Source organism: Sapajus apella, unplaced genomic scaffold (assembly GCF_009761245.1).
Source record: "Sapajus apella isolate SASKATOON/1434 unplaced genomic scaffold, GSC_monkey_1.0 scaffold14, whole genome shotgun sequence".
Lineage (NCBI taxonomy): Eukaryota > Metazoa > Chordata > Mammalia > Primates > Cebidae > Sapajus > Sapajus apella.
The window spans coordinates 35339119-35356238 of NW_022436954.1; the positions used below are offsets into that span (position 1 = coordinate 35339119).

The window sequence follows — 17120 nt, forward strand, 5'->3', positions numbered from 1 at the left end:
TCTTTATTAATCATGCTTTTTCTTGATGTCATAATTCAGGTTTTAAAAGAAAGTGTTGGAATCACTCAGTTTGTGAGGTTTGGAAATTTTGATAATAGAATTCTATAATAAAAGTGCATAAAACAGATCTTTAGACATATAAAGCCTTTTCCAAGCATGCTAAAGATGGTAATATGCAGTCTTAGAAAATGAGATCCTATAGGCAACAGGGTAGAAGCATGTTTTAAGACAAGTTTTATTTTAAACAAAAGGCTTATTTGAAGAAATGTTTCATTTGCTACAAAAACTATTTGTAGACATTCTGGAGATACTCATATATGGGCAAAAGAAGTTAAAACATGCATGCAACAGAGCAGAAAAGATGCTTTATTTGCAAAAGAGTGCTGAAACATCTAAAAAGTTGACATTGTATATGATTACAAAGTAGAGTACTCTTGTGAGAGAAGTTACATGTTCATTGTTAAGGAAATTTTATGTAAATGACATAGATCATGGTCTGTGAATAATATGCCATATCTTACAAAATATCCTCATTGGAATCTTACTAAAATTATAGACAGGAGATTTCAGTTTCCATTCTTGACCCTCTGCCTTAAGATACGAAGCCTTGACATGACCACATCCCAGTCAGCATAAGCTCCTTCTAGATGGCGGGATATCTCAGTTCCTGCTTCATAGCTACGTCGGCCATGAAGTAAGCGCCAGTTATCAAAAGTAATCACATCACCTAAAGAAAACATTTTTTTCAGTATGAATAATTGTGTGTTTAAATGACTTACAGAGCTAGAAAATGTAACATGCAACACAGAGCTGCTACTTGGTTCATATCAAGAATCATGGCTTATTTCTTTGCATAAAACTGCACGTTTACTTTTCCATACAAACCAGGCCTCTGAATGCAAACTGCTTTAGGCCTTATGACAGTTAAACTACCTAATCTGGTAGGCTCCTAAAGGTACTTTAATCATTCTTACTTAAAATATTATCTCTGTGTAAAATGTCTGTATCATTTTGACTGAACGATACCTAATTAGAAATATTTCTTCTCAGTTTAACAGCTTCAAAAAATAAAAAGGATACTGACATTCTTGGTTTGTCTTCTGTGTGCCTAGTATTTTATGTAACATTATTTCTAAGCCTCCTAAGAATCCTGAAAAGAACATATTCTCTCTTTTCACACATGAAGAAACCAAAGCTTTGAAAAATTGAGGAATTTACCCAAAGCCACACTGCCATTAAACAGTTGAAGCTTGGATTCTAACTTGTATTTTTCCCCCTATAATGTTTTCATTTTATATGTTGCCATTTTAAAAATTAACCTGCTGTGACTGTACGGCAGTCGATTTATGGATATTCCGATTAACTTATTATAAGAAAGGCAATTAAAAATATATACAAAGGAAAAGAATCTTCCATTTGGCCAAATCAACAGCAGACAGAAATTATGCCTTTTATTGTAGATGCCAAAAGCCTCAGGTTTGATGGTACTTTACTGAATAGAGATGGTCCATAAAAAATATGATGCTTTCTGCTTTTTTTATTTCAAGTAACTAGAATACTTCAGGTACTACTTTATTTCAGGTAGTACTGTTTCTGCCAGTAAGCCTAATGAATAAACATTACTTGTGTGTGTTAGAGTAAGAATCATGAGGATCTTTTTATTTGTTTATCAGGATAGAATAACTAAGTGTAGTAAGTTTCAGTGAGGGCCAGGAGTCCACTACTTAATCAAGTCAGCTGCTCACCAAGATTCCATAATACGTGTTCTGTGTGCCATACCTGAGAAAAACTGCTCTGGCTATCCTTCTATATGGTTCAAGTTGAAGAAAATCCATGCTTTTGGTTGTTTGAGAAAATGTATTCACTGACCTGGATTCATCTTGAAGGTAAACTTGGATTCTCTGCTGTTCATGAGGTCAACGAACTCCTTCAGAGCAGCATAAAAAGGCTGAACTCTTTCAACTGGCACATCAAATATTGTGTCCCTAGTTGCGTTATTGAAGTTGATGCGAACCACTTGGCCTCTGTCATCTAACCTGTTTTTTTAAGAGACAAAGTTAATATATCATTCATGAAATATCTATTTACATTGATAAGGGCCAAAGCCTCTTCAAAGATATTTTTGAAACACCATATGAAAAAATCTAAATACAGGTACAGAAGATCTTAAGGTTACCTCTGGTGCAAAGTATTCCTTGTTTTTTCATTCATTCATTTAGATTTTTTTCTAAATCTTACTACCTCACTGTCAGTAGAATTCAACTTAAATTAAATATTACTGAGCGATTCAAGTTAAAAATTTTGTTATGCTTAGTTAAATTCATTCATTCTTTATTATTTGAAACAAATACTTTTTCAAATATTTATTATATTAAAATTCTTTCATGTTATGAATTTATAGGTCAATTGTTTTATGTGTCTCATTTATTAAATGTTCTAAGTGTGGTGGTTTTATTTGGGGTGTAAGATGGGAAGAAAGTTCTGGTTTTAAAAGTTTGAAATGCATGAATAATTCAATCCTTAGTTTATAGATGGGAAAACTGAAGCATGAGAAAAGAAAAGACTAGACTGAGGTCCATTTTTTCTATCTGTTTACTCATTCTACGTATCTTAGTATTTAGGCTTCCAGAAGACTGGTGCTGTATCTCATTTAATGTTGTATTCCTAGCACTCAACATAGAGCCTGGACAGAACAGGCAGTTAATAAATATTTGTTGCTCATGTCACTCTCTATAGTTTTTAGTAGCTTGGGAGGGTACTAAGGTTTTTTTTTTTTTAGTAAATTGAGAGCTCTTAATGTTGTGATCTCTATTCTCTTTCTTAAGATATGGATTATGATCATGCCAATGTAAGGCAATACAGCTTTTAATCTAAGGAAAGAAGGCTGGGCACGGTGGTTCACACCTGTAATCCCTGCACATTGCGAGGCCAAGGTGGGTGAGTTGAGGTTAGGAGAATGAGACCAGCCTGGTCAACATGGCAAAACGCTGTCTCTACTAAAAATACAAAAACAAAAAAAATAATAGCTGGGCGTGGTGGCACACATGTAATCCCAGCTATTTGGGTGTGGTGGCAGGCACCTGCTGGAACCTGGGTGGCGGAGGTTTCAGCGAGCTGAGATCACACTACCACACTCCAGCCTGGGTAACAGAGTATGACTCTGTCTCAGAAATAAATAAAGAAAGAAGGAAGGAAGGAATGAAAGAACATCAATTCTTAGATTTGAACTTTGGTGGTTATGATTAGCAAGACATGACATCACCCGGATACGGTGGCAAAAAGAGGAAACTTTTTTCTAGCTTATGGGGAAGGCGGACCTTCAGTCAGTCTTAAAGTGTCAATCAACTTTTTCTTTTCTTTAGGTAGAAACAGGATGAATGCATGCAAACTGAAGGTGGTCAAGGATGGTGGCAAAGTGCCTAGGATTAATCCCGGGAGCAGCATCCAGGTAGGACAAGCCTAGGAAATGGTAATGAGAGCCAACAACTGACCAGGGCCCAGGCCTGGTAGGTCAGACCAAACACATCATTACATATACCTGGGTTTGGTGACCCTGGTTTGGGGTCTGGGTTATACTTAGTGAATATTATCAACAAATTGGGAAAGATGCCATTGACAATGAAGTACAAATTGTGACTATCAGGGCCCCTTGTGCATGATGGCTCTGGGCCAAATGACAATTGTAATGGTAAACTCAAAAGTTGGTGATTAGCACCAATTCTTTGCTTATTGGATAAGGCCTGAAGACTACCTATTGAACCCACCTGGGAAAGAAGGTAAAAGGAAGGACCAAGCTTTTAAAAAGGCTCTTAAAGTATGTATTTGCATATATTAATAATAATACAAATATGACTCACTAGGTAATGCAGTACCCCAACCCCTTCCACATGCTTTCACATAAATCAAGAATATTCTGAGCCTTTTGGTTATGGCTTTAGGTACAAAGAATCAGGTAGAAGGTAAGTCAGTAGAAAGACTATATACCTCTAGGATTTAGTGGTATAGAGAGTGCATGACCTTTTAATTATCCTTTAGAGTTCATGCTGCTGGTTTCAGACCTCTGTCACAGTAAAGGCCATTTGCCTTTTAATATTACCTTCAAGATTCTAGCCCTACTGCTTCTGACCTACTTTTCCTCCTTTTTATTCGTGATATGTGTTCTGATATATTCGTGATATAACATTTTCCTCTGTGTCATCTGCCAAAGGATGTCATGACTTTGGAACTTCTGGGGAGGGGTCCTCTGTTTCAGTCACTCTCAAGATCTGCTTTATTTTTTTCCCACTACTACCATAGCTCCTTGATTTGAATGGTTATGCTAATTATGAGCTATCTGTTCTAGAGTCCTTGGGCATATCCTCATGTATCAGTGAAAGGAACTTTGTGATTAATAAATGTAATGAAAATCGGAATTGGATGCCTCGTGGTATGCTAGATTAGGCTTTCATTTTTAAGAGTTCACCTATATAGAAAAGTTGTCAACTTTTTTTGTGTGTTGTAGTGTAACACAGTCCCTGCTTTCTTTTACCTACTGTTTATCTGAGAAAACAAGACACAATTCATGATTTTGCATTCTCAGCAATAACAGGGGAATGGAAAGCAAATTTTGTTTTAAGATCTAGAGGGGACTTTATTATTCTGTGGATTGAAGAATGTTAGAGGAGATGGGTAGCTGGTACCTTGAAGATCAACCTAAAATGTAAAATTGAACGTTAACAAGAAATTTGATGCCTACCAACAGAATGAAAGAATCTAATGTAAGTTTGCATGCAGAGGAAAGGTAAAAAGCCACAAAAGGTGGGAATAACTGGCTATATATGAGCTCTACATAAAGGACAAATTAATTAAACCAACAACATGGTGGCTGTGAACCAGCAAAAGCAAAACATTATCAATGATGACTACACTCAGAGTTTAGGCAGTAAATACTCTTCATTAGTAACAGCATTATGTCCCATTGGTAGATACAATGCTTTATGGAACTTCTTGTATTCTTTGTGGGAATGCCACTGCAGTGTTGTCTACCATGCCATAATTTATGAGGATCTGCAGGAAAAATGTATTTCAGACTTCAAAAGCATCTTGTCTTGTAACTGATTATATTCTCCTCTTACTTTGATTTCTAGAAACTCAGACCTGAAATAGAAATCTCTCCCCAGTAAGTGTGTTGGACTTTATGCAAATTATAGCTAGCTAAAATTTATTTTGCATTTTCGAAACTAGGCACAATAGTAGGAGCTTCCATATATTAACTCTGTAATTCCCACTTCAATTGTGTGTGGTAGTCTTTTTCTGTTTTCATTTTTTTGGCTGGAAAAGATACTGTGGATCAGCAAGGGTAAATAATCACATGAGAGATTACACAGCTGGCAAGTAAAAGACTTGGATTTATGTGATTGAATTTGTAGCTGAGAGGATAGCTGAGTCTCAACATCATTATTTTTCCTCCTTTCTGTATTGGCTTATTTTTTATTGTACTGAATTGTAACTAATTCAGTCAGCAGCATAAAAGACATTCTGGTACTAGGGCATAAAAATGTAAAAATTTAATCACAAGGAGAATTAAATTAACCCAAACACTTAGGAGACAGAGGCCCTCTGTTAACTGAGAATGCTCTGTTTCATTTCCTGTTTTTGAAAATATACTTTTAAGTGAATGAATGTTAACCACTTGATATTTATACTCTAGGGGTTATTCATGAGACCTCACAGATGGCCAAATTTTGAAATTTTACTACAGAAAATATCAAAGCCAAGTCACAAGCCACATGGTGGAGATTCAGTTAATCTAATCTATAGCTGTATTTCTTGCCTCTGTTTACTAGCCTTGCAGAATCTGTAATCGTATTGTGTCTCAACAAAACTCCAATTTGTCATGATTTTTTTAAAGTAATATTTCACTAGTTAAAACTGTCATGTTATAACTAAGAATCTCGCGTTACTTCCTTTTCACCTTGATGACTGAACTCTCAGAAAATGTCTCAGATTTATTCTGACCTAGAATTTCATTCTTGACATCTATCTTTTTCTCAGACACGTCCTCCAATCTTTCAGGAAAATGATCTGTTTATACATGCAAAATGTAATAAAAAACTGACCCTTCTCACCACTGCTGTCACTCTGGCCACTCATGTTCAAGGCACCACCATTGCTAGCCTGGCGTCATGCAGTAGCTTTCTAGCTGGTCTTCCTGCTCTTATCCTTGCTCTTTCTAGCAGTCAAGGGGATGCATTTAAAATTAAAATTAACTAAATTTACATAAATATAAAAGTCTTTCCTTTGATCAGTATCTTGCAGCAGCTTCTTATTTCACTCAGAGTAAATGCTATTGTTACAATTTGCTAACAAGACTCCACATGAACTTGTCCCCACCTAACCTCCTACCCTAATACTTAATACTTGCTTCCTTCACTCTCCCAGTCACACTGGTCTCCTTGCTGTTCCTTGAACACCCCAGAGAAGTTCTTAGGACCCTTTTAGAACTTTTGGTCTAGCAGTTTTGGGAAACTATTTCTCTTCTGAAAACTCCCTCACTCCTTTAAGTGTTTGCTCAAATCTCAGTAAAGCTTTCCCTCACTACACTGTTTAATGATGCAAGCTCCATCCTTGCTAAGCCCTACAGATTTCCCTTATCCTGCTCTGGTATTCCTCTTTTTCCTGAGCACTTAACATTTTTTAACTTTTTCTTTTTTTTGAGATGGAGTCTTGCTCTGTCCCCTGAGCTGGAGTACATTGGTGCAATCTAGGCTCACTGCAACCTCTGCCTCCCAGGTTCAGGCGATTCCCCTGCCTCTGTCTCCTGAGCAGCTGGGATTCCAGGTGTATACCACCACACTTGGCTAATTTTTGTATTTTTAGTAGAGATGGGGTTTCACCATGTCGGTCAGGCTGGTCGCAAACTCCTGACGTCACAATCCAACCGCCTTGGCCTTCCAAAGTGTTGAGATTACAGGCATGAGCCACCATGCTCGGCCTAACATTTGGTATGATTTGCTAATCTGTTTAAAAATCTTTACATTTTTCCTCTGCCCCATTAGAGTGTAAGCTATATGAGGGGAGAGATCTTTGTTTTGTCCACTGATGTATTCCAAATACCAAGAAAAGTGGCTGGCCTCAATGAATATTTGTTGAATGACTAAATGAATGTACTGTGGATTTAATGATTTTCTAAAGGAGTTTAGTCTCACCATTTGGCTATTTCTCTTGTAAGAAAAATTTAAACTCAATTCTAAAATTATACCCCCCTTCCACAATTAATTGAGGTATAATTTAAAAACTGTCCTAGAAACAAAATGCAAGATAATTCTCAAATGAAAGGATGAATTTGTGGCCTTTGTAGGTACTTGAAAAAGTCATGATGAAATAATGTTAAATATAAAGAAATGGAGAACACAAAATGTTCTGTGTAGGTAATACATGATTTTTGCTGGCTTAGCATCTCTTGGGGAGTCTCCCTATTTCATTCTCAGTCCGTGTAGTTCAGATGAGGCTGACCCTGCTCCAGAGTTGAACATGTGATCCAGGTATGGACAATCAGAATTCTCCAACCCACTGGCCATGATGACTGATTCAGGGAAATTAGGGAGTGAGTCATCTAGCTTTGTTGTAGCTATTGGGAAATAAAACCATTCTTTGCGGTGTGATTATTAGCTCTAAGGATAATGAAAATTTGGAGCTTCTGCTGATCATCTTTGCAAATTAAGCTAACATAGAAGATGGTAAAGCTAAGAAGAAAAAAGACACCAATATCAGATGACATTGTTTAACTCTTGGGTCAACCTATTTTGAGTTATATTCTTTCACTTCTGGCCAAAAGTGTTCTCACTAGTATAATCACAATGATTATAACTATGTAGAACTTACATTTTAAAAATGAAGTGTATATAAAATCTCAGTTACTTTTCCTCTAATATTGATTAGGAATAAATTTCATATAATTTAACAAAAAATTTTATGGTGAAAATACTTTTTATCACTCTAAAATTAGGTTAAATGTTAATAAAAATAAACCTCTTTGAAGTTCATTGATGTTTTGTGCTGTTTAAACTTTTTAATGGAGATTTTGCTGTCAATCGTTTTATTGCAATGGGAAATTTATAAATAGTACTTACTCTATAATTTTGTGTTTTGATTGAACAGAAAAATCACAGTAATCCACTCCAATGTCTGTAAAGTCCACAAAGGTAGAGGACAAAATCTGGAATGCCTGCGGATTTTTTTTCTTTAGCTTTTGGCACACATTAAACCCATCTACAATTTCTGTATCACCACCTGTGACTGTTTGCTTTATGCAGTGAAGAAGCTGAACCTACAAAAAGAAAATATGCATTATTAAATAAATATTAAATTAAATTTTAATTATTAGAATTAAATAATCAATAAAATAAATAATAAAATAATATGCATGCATAGTTTTTTGATACTACGTTAAAGATTCAAAAAGCTGTGGAGGAACCAAAGCCAACAAACTTTTTTTTGTTTGGTCTTTCTTATGCCATCAGAAAAAAGTGTTGGGAAGAAAAAGTTGCTTATAATTAGTACTGTATAGTTCAAACATGTTACAGTTGAAGACATAGATGCAGGCACAATAATGCTCATTAGCAAACAAAAAGTACAGCTTGTAATAGCTGCAGAGTTGGAACACTTGATGTTGGAGTAGGCAGGGAAGGATTTCCAGAGGAAGGGGGTGGAAGTGAGGTAGAGGAGAATGGATAAGATTTGGGATATGCAGAACAGAATGAGAAAGCAAGTCAGGTGACAGAAATAATGATGTACAATGCACAGTTCACTGGATAATGAAAGGTCTGGCTACAGCAGAGGGCCATAAACAGAGTAAATCAGGTTGGAAGGGCAATTTGAGGCCTCACGATGGAGAGTCTTACATATCAGATGAAGGGCTTTTGTTCTTGTGCATAGAGGAAAATCACTGAAGGCTTTTGAATATGAAAGTATTATAGTCAGAACTGAGCTGCAAAATATTAAGCCAGTGGTGTTATATAGGGTTATTATTATTATCATTATTTTTTTCTTGAGGAAGGATCTGGTCAGAGTAGCAAAATAATAGCATAACTTTGTTTTTGGAGGATCACAGTATTCTTTAAATCCTTTTAGATTTTGCCTTCATGAACTGATAGAATATTTCAAATGCTAATCTTTAAAAAGGTCAGCTCATGTTATTTACATATGTCTAGGCCCATTATTACTTTCTTTTTTACAGTTACACTTTTAATACAATCTTCCAATAGAAAAAAGATGACAAAGCCTGACAACATTTTTATTGCTAGGTTAAAAAGCAAATATATGCCTGTCATGTATAAAACCCAATTTTATTTCATATGAGTCATTCAGAAACAAAAATATTTTCCTTCTAAATGTTACTTTATGCAGCATGTGACTTCTGCCAAGACAGTGAATGAAGCAACATCTCTGTTTCATTAAAGATGTGATACCTTATGCATGCTCCACATAATCCACATAATCCACTGAACTCTCAACAAGTAATTCATTTTCCAGATTATTTCCTCTGTACACATTGGTCATGTGTGGTAATGTGTACATTACCAATGTGAAAAACACATTGGTTTGTTCTATTTGTTATAGAAAATCTCAAACCTTGGCACAAACGCCCCTGCAATAATTCAAAATATAAGTTTGAGCAATAATACAAACAGGTTGCCTACGCTTTATTCTTCTAGTAGAATCTGGACATTTTAGGAATCATCTGTTATTTTAAAATCTCCTATGAAGTCACTAAGTTTGAATGTTTCATTAGCTGGAGACAGGTACAAGTTTGTTTCACTTCTTTGCCTCTTTATAGAATTTCTGTGATGTCTCCATTACATGTAATGTGCATGGACATATTGAGATACAAAGTATTGATATACAAAGAACAATAAGACTCAATCCTTGTCTTCAATTTTATGACAAAATCTATAAATATTCTATTTTACTACATAAATTATAGTAATTAGAAATTCCAGCTCAGGATCAGGGTGGTGTAATGAAAAACTAGATGGAGGCCTGGGTTCAAATCCAGGTTCCCCATTAATCAGATGTCACCCTAGAAAAGTATTGAATCTTGTGCTTCGTTTTCTCATCTGACATAAAAGGACATGATCAATCCTGTCTACCTTAAAGGAATGTCAAGAAGAGTCAAATAAAGTAATGAAAGTAAAACTGCCTTGAAAAAGTATAATGTTCTATGAAAAAGTCAAGCATTCTATTACACTTCAGGAAAATTTATGAAGTCATTTGATCCCTTTTCCTTAGGCTTTTAATTTTAACTCAGAAACAAAACTTAAATTCTTAAAAGACAGAAGACCACTTAAGAATTCAAACAAAGCTTTTAGTTTTCTAGTCTCATTCTTTAAGCCTTACTCCATCCAACTCCTTCAATCTACCTTTGGAAGATGAGCTGAGCAGATTAATTTGGCTCTGAACCCTAGGGTTTTAGAAAAATCTGAGCCACATTTACAGTAAAATCACATTGTGTGTCTCCTGCCCCCAACACAAAAAGGTGCCTACAGGGGTGGTTTTACAGCCACTTGTTTCAAAGAAATCCTGTAGTATTTTACAATCAACAAAATAATTTAAAACATGTAAAGTCAAATACTAGACTAGTTTAGCTAATAGTGGTGAGAACAATGGGTACCAAGGGCATAGAGAAAACATGTTCAGTGAAGATAATGAAAAAATGGGCTAACTCGATTTTAGCCCATTTCTCCTTTATTAAGAGTTGCCCAAATTTTCATTTACCTTTGAAGACACAAATTTCTGTGTGGTTATTTTGTGTAGTCTAATTTAGCTCTAAAAATAGGAATGGGATATCTTTTTTTTTTTTTTTTTTTTTTTTTCCTCTGATAATCCTGCTATTTTATTTATCTGGCTATTTTGACATTAATTCTTTTTTTTTTCCCATTTATTTATTTTATTGCATTTTACATTTTGGGGTACATGTGAAGAACATGCAAAATTGTTGCATAGGAACACACGTGGCAGTGTGATTTGCTGCCTTCCTCCCCATCACCTACATCTGGCATTTCTCCCCTTGCTATCTCTCCCCAGCTTCCCACCCCCCACCGTCCCTCCCCTATTTCCCCCCAACTGACCCCAGTGTGTAGTGCTCCCCTCCCTGTGTCCATGTGTTCTCATTGTTCAACACCCGCCTATGAGTGAGAACATGCGGTGTTTGATCTTCTGCTCTTCTGTCAGTTTGCTGAGAATGATGGTTTCCAGGTTCATCCATGTCCCTACAAAGGACCCAAACTCGTTTCTGATGGCTGCATAATATTCCATGGTGTATATGTGCCACATTTTCCCTATCCAGTCTATCGTCGATGGGCATTTGGGTTGGTTCCAGGTCTTTGCTATTGTAAACAGTGCTGCAATGAACATTCGTGTACACGTGTCCTTATAGTAGAACGATTTGTAATCCTTTGGATATATACCCAGTAATGGGATTGCTGGGTCAAATGGAATTTCTATTTCTAGGTCCTTGAGGAATCGCCACACTGTCTTCCACAATGGTTGCACTAATTTACACTCCCACCAACAGTGCAAAAGTGTTCCTATTTCTCCACATCCTCTCCAGCATCTGTTGTCTCCAGATTTTTTAATGATCGCCATTCTAACCGGCGTGAGATGGTATCTCAGTGTAGTTTTGATTTGCATTTCTCTGATGACCAGTGATGATGAGCATTTTTTCATATGTTTGTTGGCCTCATGTATGTCTTCTTTTGAGAAGTGTCTGTTCATATCCTTTGCCCACTTTTGAATGGGCTTGTTAGTTTTTTTCTTGTAAATCTGCTTTAGTTCTTTGTAAATTACGGATATCAGCCCTTTGTCAGATGGGTAAACTGCAAAAATTTTTTCCCAATCTGATGGTTGCCGATTCACTCTAATGATTGTTTCTTTTGCTGTGCAGAAGCTGTGGAGTTTGATTAGGTCCCATTTGTCTATTTTGGCTTTTGTTGTCAATGCGTTTGGCGTTTTGGTCATGAAGTCCTTGCCTACACCTACGTCCTGAATGGTTTTGCCTAGATTTTCTTCTAGGGTTTTTATGGTGTTAGGTCTTATGTTTAAGTCTTTAATCCATCTGGAGTTAATTTTAGTGTAAGGTGTCAGGAAGGGGTCCAGTTTCTGCTTTCTGCACATGGCTAGCCAGCTTTCCCAACACCATTTATTGAACAGGGAATCCTTTCCCCATTGCTTGTTTTTGTCTGGTTTGTCAAAGATCAGATGGTTGTAGATATGTTGTGTTGCCTCCGAGACCTCTGTTCTGTTCCATTGGTCTATATCTCTGTTTTGGTACCAGTACCATGCTGTTTTGATTACTGTAGCCTTGTAGTATAGTTTGAAGTCTGGTAGTGTGATGCCCCCCGCTTTGTTCTTTTTGCTTAGAATTGACTTGGCTATGCGGGCTCTCTTTTGGTTCCATATGAAGTTTAAGGTGTTTTTTTCCAGTTCTGCAAAGAAGGTCATTGGTAGCTTGATGGGGATAGCAATTGAATCTGTAAATTACTTTGGGCAGTATGGCCATTTTCACGATATTGATTCTTCCTAACCATGAACATGGGATGTTTCTCCATCTGTTTGTGTCCTCTCTTATTTCGTTGAGCAGTGGCTTGTAGTTCTCCTTGAAGAGGTCCTTTACATTCCTTGTTAGTTGTATTCCTAGGTATTTTATTCTCTTTGTGGCAATTGTGAATGGAAGTTTGTTCTTGATTTGGCTCTCTTTAAGTCTGTTACTGGTGTATAGGAATGCATGTGATTTTTGCACATTGATTTTGTATCCTGAGACTTTGCTGAACTTGCTTATCAGTTTCAGGAGGCTTGGGGCTGAGACGATGGGGTCTTCTAGATATACAATCATGTCGTCTGCAAATAGAGACAATTTGACTTCCTCCTTTCCTATTTGAATGCCCTTTATTTCTTTTTCTTGCCTGATTGCTCTGGCTAGAACTTCTAATACTATATTGAATAGCAGTGGTGAGAGTGGGCATCCTTGTCTGGTGCCACATTTCAAGGGGAATGCTTCCAGTTTTTGCCCATTCAGTATGATATTGGCTGTTGGTTTGTCATAAATAGCTTTTATTATTTTGAGATACGTTCCATTGATACCTAGCTTATTGAGTGTTTTTAGCATAAAGGGCTGTTGAATTTTGTCAAAGGCCTTCTCTGCATCAATTGAGATAATCATGTGGTTTTTGTCTTTGGTTCTGTTTATGTGGTGAATTACGTTTATAGACTTGCGTATGTTGAACCAGCCTTGCATCCCCGGGATGAAGCCTACTTGATCATGGTGGATAAGCTTTTTGATGTGCTGTTGCAATCGGCTTGTCATTATTTTATTGAAGATTTTTGCATCTATGTTCATCATGGATATTGGCCTGAAGTTTTCTTTTCTTGTTGAGTCTCTGCCGGGTTTTGAAATCAGGATGATGTTGGTGTCATAAAATGATTTCGGAAGAATTCCCTGTTTTTGTATTGTTTGGAATAGTTTCAGAAGAAATGGTACCAGCTCCTCTTTGTATGTCTGGTAGAATTCAGCTGTGAACCCATCTGGACCTGGGCTTTTTTTGGGTGGTAAGCTCTTAATTGCTGCCTCAACTTCATACCTTGTTATGGGTCTGTTCAAGGTTTCGGCTTCTTCCTGGTTTAGGCTTGGCAGGAGGCAAGTGTCCAGGAATTTACCCATTTCTTCCAGGTTTATTAGTTTGTGTGCATAGAGTTGTTTGTAATAATCTCTGATGATGGTTTGAATTTCTGTGGAATCTGTGGTGATATCCCCTTTATCATTTTTTATTGCATCAATTTGGTTATTCTCTCTTTTCTTTTTTATTAATCTGGCTAGTGGTCTGTCTATTTTGTTGATCTTTTCAAAAAACCAGCTCCTGGATTTGTTGATTTTTTGAAGGGTTTTTTGTGTCTCTATCTCCTTCAGTTCTGCTCTGATCTTAGCTATTTCTTGTCTTCTGCTAGACTTTGAGTTTTTTTGATCTTGCTCCTCTAGCTCTTTCAGTTTTGACGATAGGGTGTCAATTTTTGATCTCTCCTTGCTTTTCATGTGGGCACTTATTGCTATATATTTTCCTCTAGATACTGCTTTAAATGTGTCCCAGAGATTTTGGTATGTTGTGTCTTCATTCTCATTGGTTTCGAAGAACATCTTTATTTCTGCCTTCATTTCATTGTTTATCCAGTCAACATTCAAGAGCAAGTTGTTCAGTTTCCATGAAGCTGTGCGGTTCTGAGTTAGTTTTTGAATTCTGAGTTCTAACTTGATTGCACTGTGGTCTGAGAGACTGTTTGTTACGATTTCCGTTCTTTTGCATTTGCTGAGGAGTGATTTACTCCCAATTATGTGGTCAATTTTAGAGTAGGTGTGATGTGGTGCTGAGAAGAATGTATATTCTGTGGATTTGGGGTGGAGAGTTCTGTAAATGTCTATTAGGTTTGCTTGGTCCAGGTCTGAGTTCAAGTCCTGGATATCCTTGTTAATTTTCTGTCTGGTTGATCTGTCTAATGTTGACAATGGGGTGTTAAAGTCTCCCACTATTATTGTGTGGGAGTCTAAGTCCCTTTGTAAGTCATTAAGAACTTGCCTTATGTATCTGGGTGCTCCTGTATTGGGTGCATATATATTTAGGATCGTTAGCTCTTCTTGTTGCATTGATCCTTTTACCATTATGTAATGTCCCTCTTTGTCTCTTATGATCTTTGTTGCTTTAAAGTCTAATTTATCAGAGATGAGAATTGCAACTCCTGCTTTTTTTTGCTCTCCATTTGCTTGGTAAATCTTCCTCCATCCCTTTATTTTGAGCCTTTGTGTATCCTTGCATGTGAGATGGGTTTCCTGGATGCAGCACACCGATGGGTTTTGTCTTTTTATCCAATTTGTCAGTCTGTGTCTTTTGATTGGGGCATTTAGTCCATTTACGTTTAGGGTTAATATTGTTATGTGTGAATTTGATACTGCCATTTTGGTGCTAGCTGGCTGTTTTGCCCTTTAGTTGAGCTGGTACTTGTTGTTCCTTTATATGTGTAGAGCCTCTTTCAGGAGCTCTTGTAGAGCTGGCCTGGTGGTGACGAAATCTCTGAGTACTTGCATGTTCCCAAAGGATTTTATTTTTCCTTCACTCATGAAGCTTAGTTTGGCTGGATAGGAGATTCTGGGTTGAAAGTTCTTTTCTTTAAGGATGTTGAATATTGGCCCCCATTCTCTTCTGGCTTGTAGGGTTTCTGCTGAGAGATCTGCTGTGAGTCTGATGGGCTTCCCTTTGTGGGTAACCCGACCTTTCTCTCTGGCTGCCCTTAGTATTTTCTCCTTCATTTCGACCCTGGTGAATCTGATGATTATGTGCCTTGGGGTTGCTCTTCTTGACGAATATCTTTGTGGTGTTCTCTTTATTTCCTGGACTTGAATGTTTGCCTGCCTTGCTAGGTTGGGGAAGTTTTCCTGGATAATATCCTGAAGAGTATTTTCCAGCTTGGATTCATTCTCTTCGTCGCATTCGGGTACACCTATCAAACGTAGATTAGGTCTTTTCACATAGTCCCACATTTCTTGGAGACTTTGTTCATTCCTTTTTACCCTTTTTTCTCCAGTCTTGCCTTCCCGTTTTATTTCATTGAGTTGATCTTCGACCTCTGATATCCTTTCTTCTGCTTGGTCAATTCGGCTGTTGATACTTGTGCATGCTTCACGAAGTTCTCGTGTTGCATTTTTCAGCTCCATCAATTCACTTATATTCCTTTCTATTTTGTCCATTCTTGTTAGCATTTCGTCAAATCTTTTTTCAAGGTTCTTAGTTTCTTTGCATTTGGTTAGAACATGTTCTTTAAGTTCACAGAAGTTTCTTACTACCCACCTTCTGAATTCTGATTCTGTCATTTCATCACACTCATTCTCCATCCAACCTTGTTCCCTTGCTGGCGAGGAGTTGTGATCCCTTTTAGGAGGAGAGGTGTTCTGGTTTCGGGTGTTTTCATCCTTTTTGCGCCGGTTTCTTCCCATCCTTAAGGATTTATCCACCTGTCGACTTTGTAGTTGCTGGCTTTCAGATTGGGTCTCAAATCTTTCAGATTGACGTTCTGTTTGTTGATGATGAGGTTATTTCTGCTTCTTGGTTTTCCTTCTGACAGTCTGGCCCCTCTGCTGTAGGTCTGCTGAGGTTCACTCCAGGCCCTGCTTGCCTGGGGTTCACCTGCAGCAGCTGTTGAACACCAAGGGTTGTTACCAGTTTTCTTCTTCTTCTATCTTTGTCCCCGAAGGATACCCGCCTAGTGTCAATCTGATCTCTCCTCTATGAGGTGTCTTTTTGGATATATAGGGGTCAGGGAGCTGCTTGAGGAGACGGTCTTTTCTTTATAGGAGCTCAAATGGTGAGCTGTGAGCTCTGTTGTTGTTCATTCAGAGCTGCTGGGCAGGTACTTTTAAGTCTGCTGCAGCAGAACTCATAAACTGCTTTTTGTTCCCAGGTGCTCTGTCCCAGGGATTTAGGGCTTTATTTATGAGTTTCCGTTATGCTGCTGCCTTCTTTTTTTCTTTTTTTTTTTTTTTTTCTTTTTTTCCTTCAGACCTGCCCAGCCCAGCAAGGAGGCAGCCTAGTCACTGTCGGCCTATAGCAGCTTTGCTGAGCTGCTGTGGGCTGCGCCCCGCTGCCGAGTGAACTTCCCTGCAGTCCTGTTTATATGGGTGTAGTTAGAACTGCTTTGGCGATGGTGGCCCGCCTCTGTTGGGGCGGAGTCTCTGCTGTGGCGTGTTGCCTTGGCAACGGCGGGCTGCCTCAGCAATGGCGGGTTGCCTTGGCAACGGCGGGCTGCCTCGGTAATGGCGGACGCCCCTCCCCCACAGAGCTGGACTGTCCCGGGTTCAGCTGCGCTTGCTGTGAAATTCTCAATCCAGAGTTTCTGGTTGCTGTTCTTTTGTGGGGGTGGGGCCAGCCGAGCCTGATCGCCTGGCTCCCTGCCTCAGAGCCTTTTTTAATTTGGTGTTCCAGTCGCCTGTTGAAGAGGCGCCGGGGTCTGTTTGTTTTCCCCTGCGGCCACTCACTGCGCTGGCTTAAACAGCGGCACTGAGGTTTGTGGCGCTTTTTTTTCTTTTTTTTTTTTTGCCCTGG

The 17120-nt window shown here is 37.9% G+C and overlaps 1 protein-coding gene across 2 annotated transcripts in view; it reads right to left on the minus strand.

Annotated features, from left to right (window-relative positions):
* Positions 1-217: 217 nt before the first annotated feature.
* Positions 218-17120, minus strand: part of BBOX1 (gamma-butyrobetaine hydroxylase 1) — a 91540-nt gene continuing 74637 nt past the window's right edge. For both annotated transcript variants that reach the window (XM_032283706.1, XM_032283707.1), the window contains exons 7-9: positions 8112-8308; positions 1870-2036; positions 218-727 (exon numbers count right to left, since the gene is read on the minus strand). In XM_032283706.1, the coding sequence (XP_032139597.1) occupies positions 567-727; positions 1870-2036; positions 8112-8308 (525 nt within the window). In that variant the 3' untranslated portion in view covers positions 218-566. The remainder of the gene's footprint in view (positions 728-1869; positions 2037-8111; positions 8309-17120) is intronic.